This window comes from Cetorhinus maximus, chromosome 19 (assembly GCF_964194155.1).
Source record: "Cetorhinus maximus chromosome 19, sCetMax3.hap1.1, whole genome shotgun sequence".
Taxonomy (NCBI): Eukaryota; Metazoa; Chordata; class Chondrichthyes; order Lamniformes; family Cetorhinidae; genus Cetorhinus; species Cetorhinus maximus.
This window is the reverse complement of record NC_135897.1, coordinates 30,500,502-30,514,906: the sequence shown is the minus strand read 5'-3', so window position 1 is coordinate 30,514,906 and position 14,405 is coordinate 30,500,502. Positions and strand designations below refer to the sequence as shown.

Here is a 14,405-nt window from a genome sequence, read left to right as displayed (position 1 = left end):
ACGACTGTCACTGCTGAGGCAGGACTTCCTCTGCCCAAGACTGGGACCAAGACATTTGTGACGTACAGAATCCTTTAACATGACCCGCACAGCCCCAGGACAGTCTGTTCAATATACTCCTGATGGTGTGGCCTGAGCCTTAGACAGCCTGTTCAATATGCCCCGACTGCGTGACCTTAGCCCCAGGACTGTCTCTGACTCTTCCTCGCACAGTCATATAACTCTTGTCCCAGGATAGTCTTCAGCCTACCTAGAGTGGAGCAGTGAAAGAAGCGTCGATGTGCCTTGAGGTCATTGATGAAGCGAAGCTCGCCAGGTACCTACTGCTTATCTATGGTTGGGAAACAGGCTATTCTAATTTTCTGCTGGCGGGGCACTTAATTTGGAGGGAGGACACAATTCTGGCGAGTTGACCTTTTAATGAGCATTCATGAGGTGGAACTGAATGCAGATGTGGTTCCCGTCATACTTCAGTGCGGAAATCAACCTGCCACCAAAGTCGGAAGAACAAAATTCCAAACTAATTTCCTGCCAGCAGGAAACTGACTTTTGCCATCATGCCAAATTTTGTGCCCCCCACTTGCCACGATTCCCGCCACTGGCAGCAGCAGAAAATTCAACCCAATGACTTTTCTACATAGATATTCAGTCACAAAAGGCACACAAGTGCCATGACATTTGAATCTACATTGCATTGCCCAAGAAATAAGGAAATCAACATGAACATTTCAAGATACATGCCTCTCAAAAGAAGGTGCTAGTTAGCTAGTATTGCTGCTGTACCTGGATTTTCAGATTGTGAAATCTCAATTAAATTATGAATACTGTTTATCTCTGTTCTGATAGGCAACATGGGAAGACGTTAAAAAGACATTTGGATCATTGAACAGCTCTTCACTTGATCAAAATGAATTTCACATGTAAGGTTACTGCAATACATTCCATTAACATTTTTAATGTATGGGGGATGAGTGCAAAATTAAAATGTAAAGCTAAAATTATCACATTTTTGATTTTTTTACCATTTCAGACAGAAAGGATTAGGAAAGTAAGAAAGAAAATTATATTTAAAGGCTGTGCTTTAAAGCAAAATGCATTCACACAAATTGTTTTCAAACAAAGGTACCGAAATGGGAATGCAGAAAAAAAACCTGAGTTACGATAAAGGCAGATATTATATAAAGGTTGTAAATAATAGTGAACAAATACTTGTGACAAAGATGAACTTTTTTTTTCATTTAGCTTGGTAGAGGTTCCTTTAACTTCTTTACCCCAAATGTGGTGAGTGTGTTGCTACCCCAGCCAGTGGCTGAAGTAATAGTATAGATGCATTTAATGCGAAGCTAGGCAAGTAAATGAGGGAGAAGGGGACAGATGGTTATGATGACCGATTTCGATGAGAAAACATGGAAGGAAACTCAAGTGGAGCACAAACGCTGGTATGCACTGGTTGGGCCAAATGGTCTCTTTCTGTGCCGTGTATCCTAATCATCATTAATCATAGGTTTAAAAGTTTTGGGGTGACATTGGACTCAGTAGCACCCATTTCTTAAACTACAGCAATAGTGTCCTTGACATGTACATCAACTTCTAACTGGATGTAGCTGGTCACCCTATTTATAAAGGAGTTTTTGCAAGACCTAACAACCGCTGGCAGCGTACTGAGCAGGTTAATTTGATGTCAGCGCTTCCATTTTGGAGCTCCATGTTCCAGCCCATGCCCTCTATTAATCACACAAAACCGAACATGACGTTAAACAGTATGGAGGATGCCTCCATCAGGACTATGAAGAGGATCAGCAATTTATTTGCAGATTATTGCTGGATTATTTATTCTGGCTGTTGCTGCAATTTTACACATTTTGGGTGCTGTTCCATTGCTGTTCCATACTTGTTAAAAGTTCCAGTAATTCACAGAGAGCAATGTGGCTGATGTTGAAATACTTTTTTGACGACATAAAGGCTTGTGAACAAAGTAGTTGTTTCCAGATATGTGTGGAGCCATCTCTTGGAATTGAGCACAATGGGAAGAATGAGCAGAGACCACACAGAGCAGGAGAAACTGCTAGAGGAGAGAGGAAGCATTTTTATGTGCTTTCCAGTGAGCTGGCACCTGCAGTACTCTCTCCACGATCTCTCTTTCTAGTGCACCTGAGCCTGGTGTCTCACCACATGCAGATCCCACCTTTATCCTATCCTCTAATTTAGCACAGTATCATTATCTGAGCTAGTGGCTGCAAAGGGTGATGGTGTCCTGTCATCTTCACTTTCCTCTTGCACTTGCTCCAGTGTCTGAGTAGGTTCCAGGTCTTGAATATCCGAGGTGAAAAGGGTACACAAATTGGGTTGTGGTGAGGGGAGAGGAGAAAGTAACAAGTGTGTGCTTACACCATCAGCTTGTAAGTCAGAAGAAATTGAGGGTGAGGGAGAGGTGGGATGTGAGAAGGCGGATTAGGTATGCAGGTACCCTTATCTTCAATCACTTCATTCATACTGAGGCCACAGCCTTAGCAAAGGCCCTTTCTTCCATGGGTATTAAAATATGCAGGAGTGCCTATCCCACTTCCATTAATTCCTGCTGCCTCCTGTGGTGCCCCACCTTCTGCAAGAAACAGGAGATTGCCAGTGAACATCGTACAATATGTTTGGATACCTGTCATGATTGAATAGCTGTCAATGTGTGTAAGCTGTGAGATGTTGCTGTAAGGCTTACAACAGTACTAAGTGTGTGAGAATGAGGTGAAGCACTGAATTTTAGGTAAAAGTCCTGATTGATAGAGATTTCTGATAGATAAGTGATAGGGGAATTGACCTTGACCACTCATGTGAGATCATTAAACTTCTCCCTGCACTGTATCCAGATCATCATTCCTGGCATTGACTTCTGCCACTATGTCTTCCCACTGCTTTCTTAGCATGTATCTGGGGGGCCTTCATTAGGTAGGTACAGGACCTACTTAATTTATTTTCCACCTCTGTTGCAGCATTGTGAAACCTTGGGCATGCACAGAATCACAGAATTATTATGGTGCAGAAAGAAGCCATTCAGCCCACTGTGGCTGCGCCCATGCTCTCTCCCATGGTTAGCATTACTGATTCTTACACAGCTCACCATTCCAATGATCTCCACACCAGCAGCTGCCAGAATGCACCTCCCCTTTAAGAGGGGTAGGTTAGCTTTAAGTAGTGCTTGGCATTCAGGAACTGAGGCCCTTGCTGAAGCATGTAGCCAATGAACAGTATGGGCAGCAAACATGGAAGTGAGCTGGCAGCACAGTTGGCATCCTGCTATATTGCAGTGAACAGGAATGGGTGGATCACAGGTCATAATCCCTGCCTCTGTTTTCATCCAGTTGTCCAGTTTAACCCCGACTGGCTAGTATTGTCTCCAAATTTAACACAATACAAATCCAGCAAGTTTTATCAGCTGTCTGCAATTGTCTCCTCTCAGGGACAAGCTCAGCTGCTTTCAAACAAACACAGCCTGTGTGTTTTGTTCAGTTATCTGTATGACAACCAGCTGTTTTCAAAATAATCCAGGACACATTCGTAATCATAACTGTTTTGGGGGATATTAAAGAAACTGTAGCTTTTCGCATCTAGAAAAGTCACTTCTGAACTTCCAGAAATGTTGTTCAGACAAGACAGCTGCTGCACTGGTAAGAATCTCAAGGAAAGAAACACTGTTTATAATAAACTGACGTTTATTACTAACTTAGTCATTTGGCCGCAACTGTTTTATAGTTCACCTATCAAGGAGCTAGATAGGATTTCAATTATTATTTATTCATTTATGTTACACCAATTTGCTTGATAATTTAATCTTAATAAAAGAGGTCTAATTTTGTATTAATCTATTGCGTTTTGAAGATCATGAGAGAAATAATCTATGGAGGTTTAGGATAATCCCTGTACCTGAAATAATTAACCAAAATGTTGTTCTGTTCATTATCTGGAATATGTTACTGAAAACTTACCTGTATCAAAGTTGGTGAAGGTGCTGTCAATATAGAGAGTTGGGACCCATCTATGAGAGTGATCACAGGCCAACAAATGTTGAGGAAGGGTAGAACAGACCTACAAATGTAAGAATGTATCTAATACACTCTTACACAAATAGTTTCAATAAAAGAATATGCAGTAAGTGCAATTTAATTTTTCAGGCTAGCCAAATGCCAAATTGGCCTTGCTACAGAGGGTGAAAATAATCTTCAAATCGTAAAGGTCCAGAACTTCTGGCGCTCATTATCAGATCAATTTTGCTGCACACATGTTTTCCCCAGTGTTGATGTGGGCATGGTGGACCTCACATGGTTTAGTGCCAATTGTGGTCTTAGAAACTAGCCTCCAACTGTTGGCTGGTACTTGTGGAACAACCGAGTAACAAGTGCTCACTTTTCTATTTTTTTTACCCCAAACCCACTCATTCCATCAGGTCCCATTGGTAACTTCTCATTGCCAGCATGGGATGGAGTGGTAAAACTGCTAAGCTGACACTAGTGCTTTTTCATGCTACCACCAGCAGAAATCCCTACCTGTACATTTGGATGAAGCTTTGTAACACTGATGTATTGGTTATGACTGCATGTAAATATATGTGACTTCCTATGTGCTATCTAAGTTTAACAGTTTCGTTTTACCTAGGGAGGGAACAGCTTATCTTCTTTTTTATAAGAGAATGGATTGATCATTCCAGGTTAGTCATTCATTATTTATTGAAATATTCTTGGTTTGAAGCCATTTTAATAAGATTTTCACTGAGTAAAAGATTCTGTAGTGTTCTTCACCTCTATACCCACCTTGGGTGCAGGTGTGGTATAACATGATTGCTTTTGTCACAGTATGAAAGCACAATAATTATCAGTACTATGGTGTTGCAGAATTATAGGTGTCTCCAACAAAATCTGAGTGTGATGGAACATTATTTTTAGCCCTGGTTTTAACCTAACTTATCTGGAGCATAAAACCAAGCAAGGTGTAAAAGGGCATCTGTCTCAAACTTGCCCAGTTTCCACCAACAGGTTAAAATTTGATCCATTGTTGTGAGATTCTTTCTAAACTGCATTGTAGGTCATTGACTGATTACGTGCCAACTACAAGTGTTAAGAATGCGAATAGAGTAAAACATATGTGCATTCAGTCAATTTCCACATTACAAGTCTAGCTATGTACAATTTTATTAGAGTGCTGGGATTACATAAGAACATAAGAAATAGGAGCAGGAGTAGGCCATTCAGCCCTTTGAGTCCACTTCACTATTCAATGAGATCATGGTTGTTCTTCTATTTCAACACCATTTTCCTGCACTATCCCCCTATTCCTTGATGTTTTTAATATGTAGAAATCTATCAATCTCAATCTTGAACATACTCAATGACTGATCCTTCTACTTCCCTCTGGAGCAGAGAATTCCAAAGATTCACCACCCTCTGAGTGAAGAAATTCCTCCTCATGTCAGTCCTAATTGGCCTGCCCCTTATTCTGAGACTGTGTCCCCTGGTTCTAGACACCCCCAGCCAGGGGAAACATCCTTCCTGCATCTACCCTGTTGAGCCCTATAAGAATTTTGTGCACTTCAATAAGACGACCTCTCATTCTTCTAAACTCCAGAGAATAAAGGCCCAGTCTATTTAATCTTTCCTCATGGAACAATTCCTCCACCCCAGGAATTAATTTGGTGAACCTTCATTACACTCCCTCTATGGCAAGTATATCTTTCCTTGGGTAAGCAGACCAAAGCTGCACACAATACATCAGGTGTGGTCTTACCAAGGCTCTATATAATTGCAGTAAGATATCTTTACTCCTATACTCAAATCCTCATGTAATAAAGGCCAACATACCATTTGTTTTCTTAATTGCTTGTAGTGCTATATGTTAGATATGTGACTCATAAACAAGGACACCAAGTCCCTTTGAATTTCAACACTTTCCAGCCTTTCGCCATCTTCTGTTTTTCCTACCAAAGTGGATTACCTCATATTTCTCCACATTGTATCCCATCTGCCAAATTGTTGCCCACTCACTTAGCCTCTCCAAATTGCCTTGAAGCATGCTTGCATCCTCCTGACAACTCACACTTCCACCTAGTTTTGTGTCATCTGCAAACTTGGAGATATTACATTTAATCCCCACATCCAAATCATTGATATAGATGGCGAATAGCTGGAGCCCAAGCACTGATCTTTGTGGTACCCCGCCTTTCACAGCCTGCCAACCTGAAAATGACCCGTTTATTCCTACTCTGTTTTCTGTCCATTAACCAGTTCTCAATCCATTATTACCCCCATATATATTACCCCCAATCCCATGTGCTGATTTTTTTTCACTCACCTGGTGGTGAACAATTAAACAACTCACTGGAGGAGAAGGCTCCACAACTATCCCCATCTTGGGAGCCCTGCACACCAGTGCAAAAGATAAGGCTGAAGGCCATGTTGCAACACTCTTCAGCCAGAAGTGCCAATTGGTGATCTATCTCGGCCTCCTCCGGAGGTCCCCAGCATCACAGATCCCAGTCTTCAGCCAATTCGATTCACTCCACGTGAAATTAAGAAACGGCTGAAGATACTGGATCGTGCAAAGGCTATGGAGCCTGACAATATTCCGGCAATAGTACTGAAGACCTGTCCTCCAGAACTCGCCGTACCCCTAGCCAAGCTGTTCCAGTACAGCTACAACACTGGCATCTTACCCGGCTATGTGGAAAATTGCCCCAGCATGTCCTGTACACAAAAAGCTGGACAAATCCAACCCAGCCAATTACCGCCCCATCAGTCTACTCTCAATCATCAGTAAAGTAATGGAAGGGGTCATCAACAGTGCTATCAAGTGGCACTTGCTTAGCAATAACCTGTTCACTGACGCCCAGTTTGGGTTCCGTCAGGGCCACTCAGCTCCTGACCTCATTTCAGCCTTGGTTCAAACATGGACAAAAGAGCTGAATTCCAGAGGTGAGGTGAGAGTGACTGCCCTTGACATCAATGCTGCATTTGACCGAGTGTGTCATCAAGAATCCCTGGCAAAACTGGTCTAAATGGGAATTGGGGGAAAACTCTCCACTGGTTGGAGTCATACCTAGCATAAAGGAAGATGGTTATGTTTGTTGGAGGTCAGTCATTTCAGCTCCAGGCCATCACTGCAGGGGTTCCTTAGGGTAGTGTCCTTGGCCCAACCATCTTCAGTTCCTTCAGCAATGTCCTTCCTTTCATCATAAGGTCAGAAGTGGGGATGTTCGCTGATGAATGTTCAGTACTATTCGCGACTCCTCAGATACTGAAGCAGTCCATGTACAAATGCAGCAAGACCTGGACAATATTCAGGCTTGGGCTGACAAGTGGCAAGTAACATTTGCCAGGCAATGACCATCACCAACAAGAGAGAATATAACCATCACCCCTTGATGTTCAATGGCATTACCATCACTGAATCCCCCACTATCAACTTCCTTGGGATTATCATTGACCAGAAACTGAACTGGACTAGCAATATAAATACTGTGGCTACAAGAGCAGGCCAGAGGCTAGGAATCCTGTGATGAGTAACTCACCTCCTGACTCCCCAAAGCCTGTCCACCGTCTACAAGGCACAAGTCAGGGGTGTGATGGAATACTCCCCACTTGCCTGGATGAGTGCAGCTCCCACAACACTGAAGAAGCTTGACACCATCCAGGACAAAGCAGCCCGCTTGATTGGCACCACATCCACAAACATTCACTCCCTCCACCACCGACGCACAGTAGCAGCAGAGTGAACCATCTACAAGATGCATTGCTAAAACTCACCAAGGCTCCTTAGACAGGACCTTCAAAACCAATGACCACTACCATCTAGAAGCACAAGGGCAGCAGATAAATGGAAACGCCACCACCTGGAAGTTCCCCTCCAAGTCACTCACCATCCTGACTTGGAAATATATCACCATTCCTTCATTGTCGCTGGGTCAAAATCCTGGAACTCCCTTCCTAACAGCACTGTGGGTGTACCTACACCACATGGACTGCAGTAGTTCAAGAAGGCAGCTCACTACCAACTTCTCAAGGGAGACTAGGGATGGGCAACAAATGCTGGCCCGGTCAACAAATGCTGGCCCGGGCAACAAATGCTGGCCCGGGCAACAAATGCTGGCCCAGCCAACGATGCCCACGTCCCGTGAATGAATAATAAAAAAACCTTATCAAAAGCTTTCTGAAATTCTAAATATACCACATCCACCAGTTCCCTCTTATCTATTCTGCTAGTTACATCCTCAAAAAGCTCCACAGATTTGTTAAACATGATTTCCCTGTCATAAATCATGTTGACTCTGTCCAATCCTACCATGATTTTCTAAGTGCCCTGTTATCACATCCTTTATTATATATTCTAACCTTTTCTCTACGATTCATGTTAGGCTAACAGGTCCGTAGTTCCCTGTTTTCTTTCTCCCACCTTTCTTAAATATTAGGGTTACATTTACTACCTTCCAGTATGCAGGAATCATTCCAGAGGCTGTAGAATTTTGAAAGGTGACCACCAGTGCATGCACTATCTTCGCAGCCACTCATTTCAACACTCTGGGATATAGATCATCATGTCCAGGGGATTTATCTACTTTTAAGTCCCATTATTTTTCTCGTACTACTATTTTTACTAATAGTAATATCTTGAAGTTCCTCATTTACACTAGTCCCTTGATTCTCCATTATTTCTGGAGGGCTTTTAATATTTTCCTCCGTGAAGGCATACACAAAGTATTTGTTTATTTTCTCCGCCATTTCACCAATAAACTTCTATCAGTGGAATTTAAATAATGTAAATAGGGAGCTGGTCATTTTATTGCACTCTAGCATGAGGGGAAGCTGTGATGGGAAAACCTCTACATATTAATATTGGTAGCCTCTCTGGTTAGTTATTACCTTTTAAGACTGTCTTCTCTTTTCAAAACGATTGAAGACTAGAATTCAGCTGCCTGTGCCACCAGAGTCTTTGTTTTTAAATGGAAAGGAAGATTTGAAGAATGGCATGGCACCACTTAGACATGCATGATTGGATTTCTACTTCACTTTTAACATCGGTGCTCTTCCTATTTTTCTACAGCACTGATGCGAAAAATTCAGTGTAAAGGCAACACAGGAGCATTGACCATGTGTTGCCCTGGGAGAATAACCATGGGAAACAGAAAATTACTCGTACGGCTGCAAATAAATGAAACCCAACTATAGGATAGCATGTAGAGTTTATATTTTACTTCTGCATCCTTGATATCTATCGTAGTTTGTAAATATCGACCTTTTGGGGTATTGACTCTCCTTTCCCTTCACTGTAGGAATGCAGACCTTGCTGTCCATCCACAGCCTTCTTCATTCTTCTTTGAATTGTGGTTTTATAGTTTTACAATAGATTTTCAGTCTTCATTTTCAATGAAATGTTTTACCTGTTTGTAGACATTAATATTTTTTTATTAATTCATGAATGTGCAGGTGAAAATGAGACCAAATCAGAATGCTAATCAAAATGCAAAACATTTTCTAATTTTGAAGAAATGGTTCATTAAAAATAATTTGCGTTAACCAAAGAGTTGGAAAAATGCCAATGAAACTGTAATGACTGTAGCTTTAAGACTTATTTTACTGTGTAGTATCACCTGATAGTGTGAACGAATCAGCTCTAAGCAAGGGGAACCTTAAGGGGCGGAGTTTTTGACTAAGTGTGGATCTTGATGGAAGCCTGTAATTGCTGCTGAAGCCCTGTAAATAAAGTTCACTGATTCTTTTGAGAAACCTGTCTGGAAAATCAAGTCCACAACAGAAACAATTCAGAGCAAGCTGATTCTCAAATTCTTTTTTCCAAATATAAATTGTGACTGTAATATAACTTGAAAATGTAAAAGGAACATTCAAAATTTACAAGACTTTTAGTTGCCTTTAATAATAAAAACCATTCTGAATTGATTCAAGATGAAATAGGATGCAGTTTAAGGAAATCTATTCCTACCAAAATATCAAAAGATTTTCAGATGTTCATGACTTGTTAGTTTTTTTCCCTTAATCATTTAATAACTGAATGAAGTGTTAAAATTCTAAAATGGGTTGTATCAAAATGTCTTTAGTAGAGAATCTCCTAATGGCTCATGGTCTGTAATGAGTGTATGGAACTGGAAAAGTCTATTGGCTTCAGTCTTTTCAGATAACGGGAAGGGGGGAGTACAATTGCTGACCTGCTTTACAATAAGCCTTGCTGGAAGGAAGTGCTTGTATGGACAATGATGTGGGACTTGGTTCTGATGCCCTGCCACACTAGTCAATAATCACTGTTTAGCCTAACACATGAAAAATGACCTTCTGGGCGATGACTGTTATTTAATAAAGGTTTGATCATGGGTCAAACACTAAAATATTGCCGTTTAGTCATGCTTTGAGAAGGATTGCAGTACTGCATGAAAAGAATGGATAGATTTTTACAAACTTTGTCATTATAAAATATCTCATTCAGGTCTGTGAAACACTTACATTAATACATTTAAGCACTAATACTTGAAGTTAAGTAAATCAATGTTGGTTACATTTTTTTACTTTTTGTGCTGTGGTGTATTTTTTTGGTGTAGTTATTGCAAATCATTGAAAATGAAGGTTCTGCCCTGTCACAGTACCAAAACAGCTCTTATCAAAGTCACAAATGGTCCTATGTTAATGTGACAAAAGTAAACTTTCCCTCATAGTCCTTCTCGATCTGCCTGTAGCCTTTGACACAGTTGAGCACACCATCATCCTCCAACACCTGTCCATTATCATCCAGTTAATTGGGAGAGCTCTAATGTGTCTCCTACTTATCTCTCTAATTATAGCCAGAGAATAACTTGCAATGTCTTCTCTTGCTGCTCCTGCACTGTTACATCTATTGTCCCCCATGGATCAATCCTTGCCCCCACCTATTTCTCATCTCTATGTTTCCCCTAGGTAACATCATCCGAAGGCACAGTGCTAGTTTTCATATGCATGCTGGTGAGACCCAGCTCAACCTCACAGCACCTCTCTCATGCCCTCCCCTGTTGCTAAATTATCAGATTGCTTATCCAACAACCAATGCTGGATGAGCATAAATTTCCCCCAATAAAATACTGGGAAGATTGAAGCCTTTGTTTTCGGTCCCTGCTCCAAACTTAATTCCCTAACTACCAGCTCCATCTGTCATCCTAGCAACAGTCTGAAACTAAGCTGATCTGTTCTCAACCTTGATGTCATATTTATCCAGAGGTGAGATTCTGACATCATATTTTGTGCCATCACTACGACAGCCTTTTTGCACCTCCGTAACATCCATGACTTTGCCCCTGACTTGGCCCATTTGCTGCTGAAACCCTTGCCATCATTTGCTCTAGACTGGACTATTTCAATGCACTCCTGGCTGGTCCCCCATATTCTACCCTCAGTAAATTTGAGGTCATCCAAATCTCTGCTGCATGTATCTTAACCAGTAGCAAGTCCCTTTCCCCTGTCACCCCTGTGCTCGCTGACCAACATTGGCTCCCGGTCAAACAACAGCTTGACCTTGAAATTCTCATCTATGTTTTCAAATACCTGGCCTTGCCCCTCCCTATCTTTGTAATCTCCTTCAACCTCACAACCCTGTGAGATATCTGCATGCTAATTCTGGCCTCTTGTGCATTGCTAGTCATAATTTCCCTACCATTGATGGCAGTGCCTTCAATTATCTAGGCCCCAAGCTCTGGAATTCCCCCCCCCCAACACCTCCACCTCACTACCTCATTTTCCTCCTTTAAGACAATTCTTAAAACCTACCTCTTTGATCAAGCTTTTGGCCATCTGACCAAACATCTCCTTATGTGACTTGGTGTCATAAATTGTTTTACAATGCTCCTCTGAAGTGACTTGGGACGTTTTATTATATTAAAGGCCCTATATAAATATAAATTGCTGATGTAAGATTAAATTTTTCTGTACTTCCTTGATTTGAATCAGATAATGGACTCAATGGACTGAATGGGTACTGTAAATTACTCTATGCTGGATTGTACTCTGTCAGCTAGTTTCTGTCTTTTGGGGGAATAGTTTATTTGCCAGAGACAGTAAGCTGCAACTTGATCTCTTTCTGTCCAACCTTTTCTCAAAGAAATATATATCTGCTGGTGAATGCCAAACCATCATAGCATGTTCCCAGCTTGTACTCTGCTGCTGGCACAGTGCAGGTGTTATTTTCAGTTGACATAGCAACCTGTCCCAAAAGGGATATGAGTCCAAATAGAATACTAATATTAATGACTGAAGTACACACGAGACAGATTAATTCAGCAACAGCCTATTTTGTAAAATGATGAATGAAATATAAAATCTGGACCAATTAGCACCCCATTTATGCCAAACACTAGCCATGAGGAGAGTGGGTGGGGGTAATAGTGTGATAGACATTGAAGATTGGAATTAACTTTAGCATTGTACAATTGTTAAATTGAAAATATTATTACAGCTTGTAGTATCTTAGAACATGTAACAAATGTAATAAAATCTCCAAAAATGACACGTTCTCCTCATTTCGCTTCTTTCACTCATCTTCATTCATTGATACAATCAACCAGCCAATGGACTAAAGTTTTACTATCTGAATGTGATTTCTGCTTTAGTGGTGATATGGATGTAACTCTGCCATTTTGTGAGGACAAATCAAAATGTTACAATGCATTCCAACTGTTTATATGGCATCACTTGACTTTTCCCTTCTCAAGGGCAATTAAGGATGGGTAACAAATACTGACCTTACCAACGACACTTGTAACCCAGGAACTAATAATTTTTTTTTTTTAATTCATGCATTAGAAACTTTCTTTCATTGATCTAGCACTTGTGCAAATGTTTGTGGAAAATTCTGGAATTTTTTGAGAAGATTCTTTGGTGAAATCTGAAGGATATTTTTCGCAGTTGTATAATATAACATGTCAATATTGAAACTAAGCCAAAGTATTAAACATTAATTTATTACGCTACCAGCAATTTTTCAAGCCAACCTCAAAATATTCAGTACAAATGCTTATTTCCTAGTCCATTTTCAGCTATTTCACAAAAATGCCTTTGCCCTGATAACCCTAAATACCCAATTCAAGATAGTGACCAACTTCACATAGATTTTAAAATCTTAATTTATTAAAATGGTGACAGTTTAGTTAAAGTACTGAATTTCTCAAGGAAGCATAACCCCCTCCCAGGCATATATCATATTGTGTTGGTGTGCACTATTTTGCAGTCCACAGTGAAGTAATAGTGCACGTTGCTGACTTGGAAGAAAGCTTCCCTGAAAGAGTGACCTCTGTGCCATGGATTTCACCTTTCCAACATTAATTCTGTGGCTGCTATAAGGGATTCCTAGGATCCAGCATCAGTGATGTCATCAAGCTGGATAAACAGCCAATCACATTGAAGAATTCTCTTGGCGAGCGAGCCAGGAAGTAACAAGCAGGTTTTATCACATATTTTATTGTAATGTTACAGAAAGCAAAACAAAGATTGAGAGACAAGTACGGGACTAAGGTAGCAGCTAGAATTGATGGACTTGTTAGTATTGTTATGATCCTTGGCCAGCCCCTGAATTGTGGGTGAAGATCCGGTTAGGGATCAATAACGTTTTGTTTAAAGTAGACAAAGCTTGAGATTCAAGACACTTAGTAAGTGAATAAAGCCACAAGATTCCATGAGTTTGCAACAAATAAAAATAAACTTTACAAAGTCAGAAAGATATAACAATTTACAATATCTGTCTTATGCTTACCTTGAATGTTAGAGTACGAGGCACATGTGAATTAACATGTGAACTGTGATTGAACACACCACACTACACAATAAATTACATGCGAGCAAACACGATTCCACGGATTTTTCAACAATCCACCCAGATGTTTGTCACACTGTACGCCAACAAATCTCACTGAAACATTACCTTTCCCATGAGGGCTTTCAATCTCCACATTTGAAGGTCTTGCCTTGGGATTCTCTCCAAAAGTCACTCCCACTTGGATGTCTGCAACAATGGCCCACATCAGGGTTTCAATCTCGCCTCCTGAGATTCCTTTCCCCTGGATTTCCGAGTACAAACAAACATCAACTAACAAGTATCATTCCAGATCTTTGGCTGTGCCAAGAAGAACACCACTGCTCCAAAGGGGCACCTTTGGCCCAACAGCCCGCAGCACAAAATCACCAACCTTCAGCTGCCTTCTTGGATCTTCAGGGCTTCTCTCAGGCCCAGTTCACTTAAAGACTACTCCCTGCAGCGCTCTCTTTAATTTGGAGCCTGTTCATCTGCTCCTTTCTTTTAATTTGACTTAACTGGGACCTGTACCTGTCCCCTGTCTTTTATCCCTGCCTTTGGGATGCTTCTTGAGACCTTCTCCCTGTCTCCCTCCCTTGTCCCTTACC

General features: G+C 41.0%; 1 protein-coding gene across 1 annotated transcript in view; it reads left to right on the top strand.

Moving 5' to 3' along the window:
* The window catches only part of LOC144693710 (ubl carboxyl-terminal hydrolase 18-like), a 54,251-nt gene extending 41,735 nt beyond the window's left edge, over window positions 1-12,516 (top strand). The window contains exons 13-15 of the mRNA XM_078563635.1: window positions 847-920; window positions 4,645-4,696; window positions 9,079-12,516. Of these exons, the coding sequence (XP_078419761.1) occupies window positions 847-920; window positions 4,645-4,687 (117 nt within the window). The 3' untranslated portion in view covers window positions 4,688-4,696; window positions 9,079-12,516. The remainder of the gene's footprint in view (window positions 1-846; window positions 921-4,644; window positions 4,697-9,078) is intronic.
* Window positions 12,517-14,405: the final 1,889 nt, after the last annotated feature.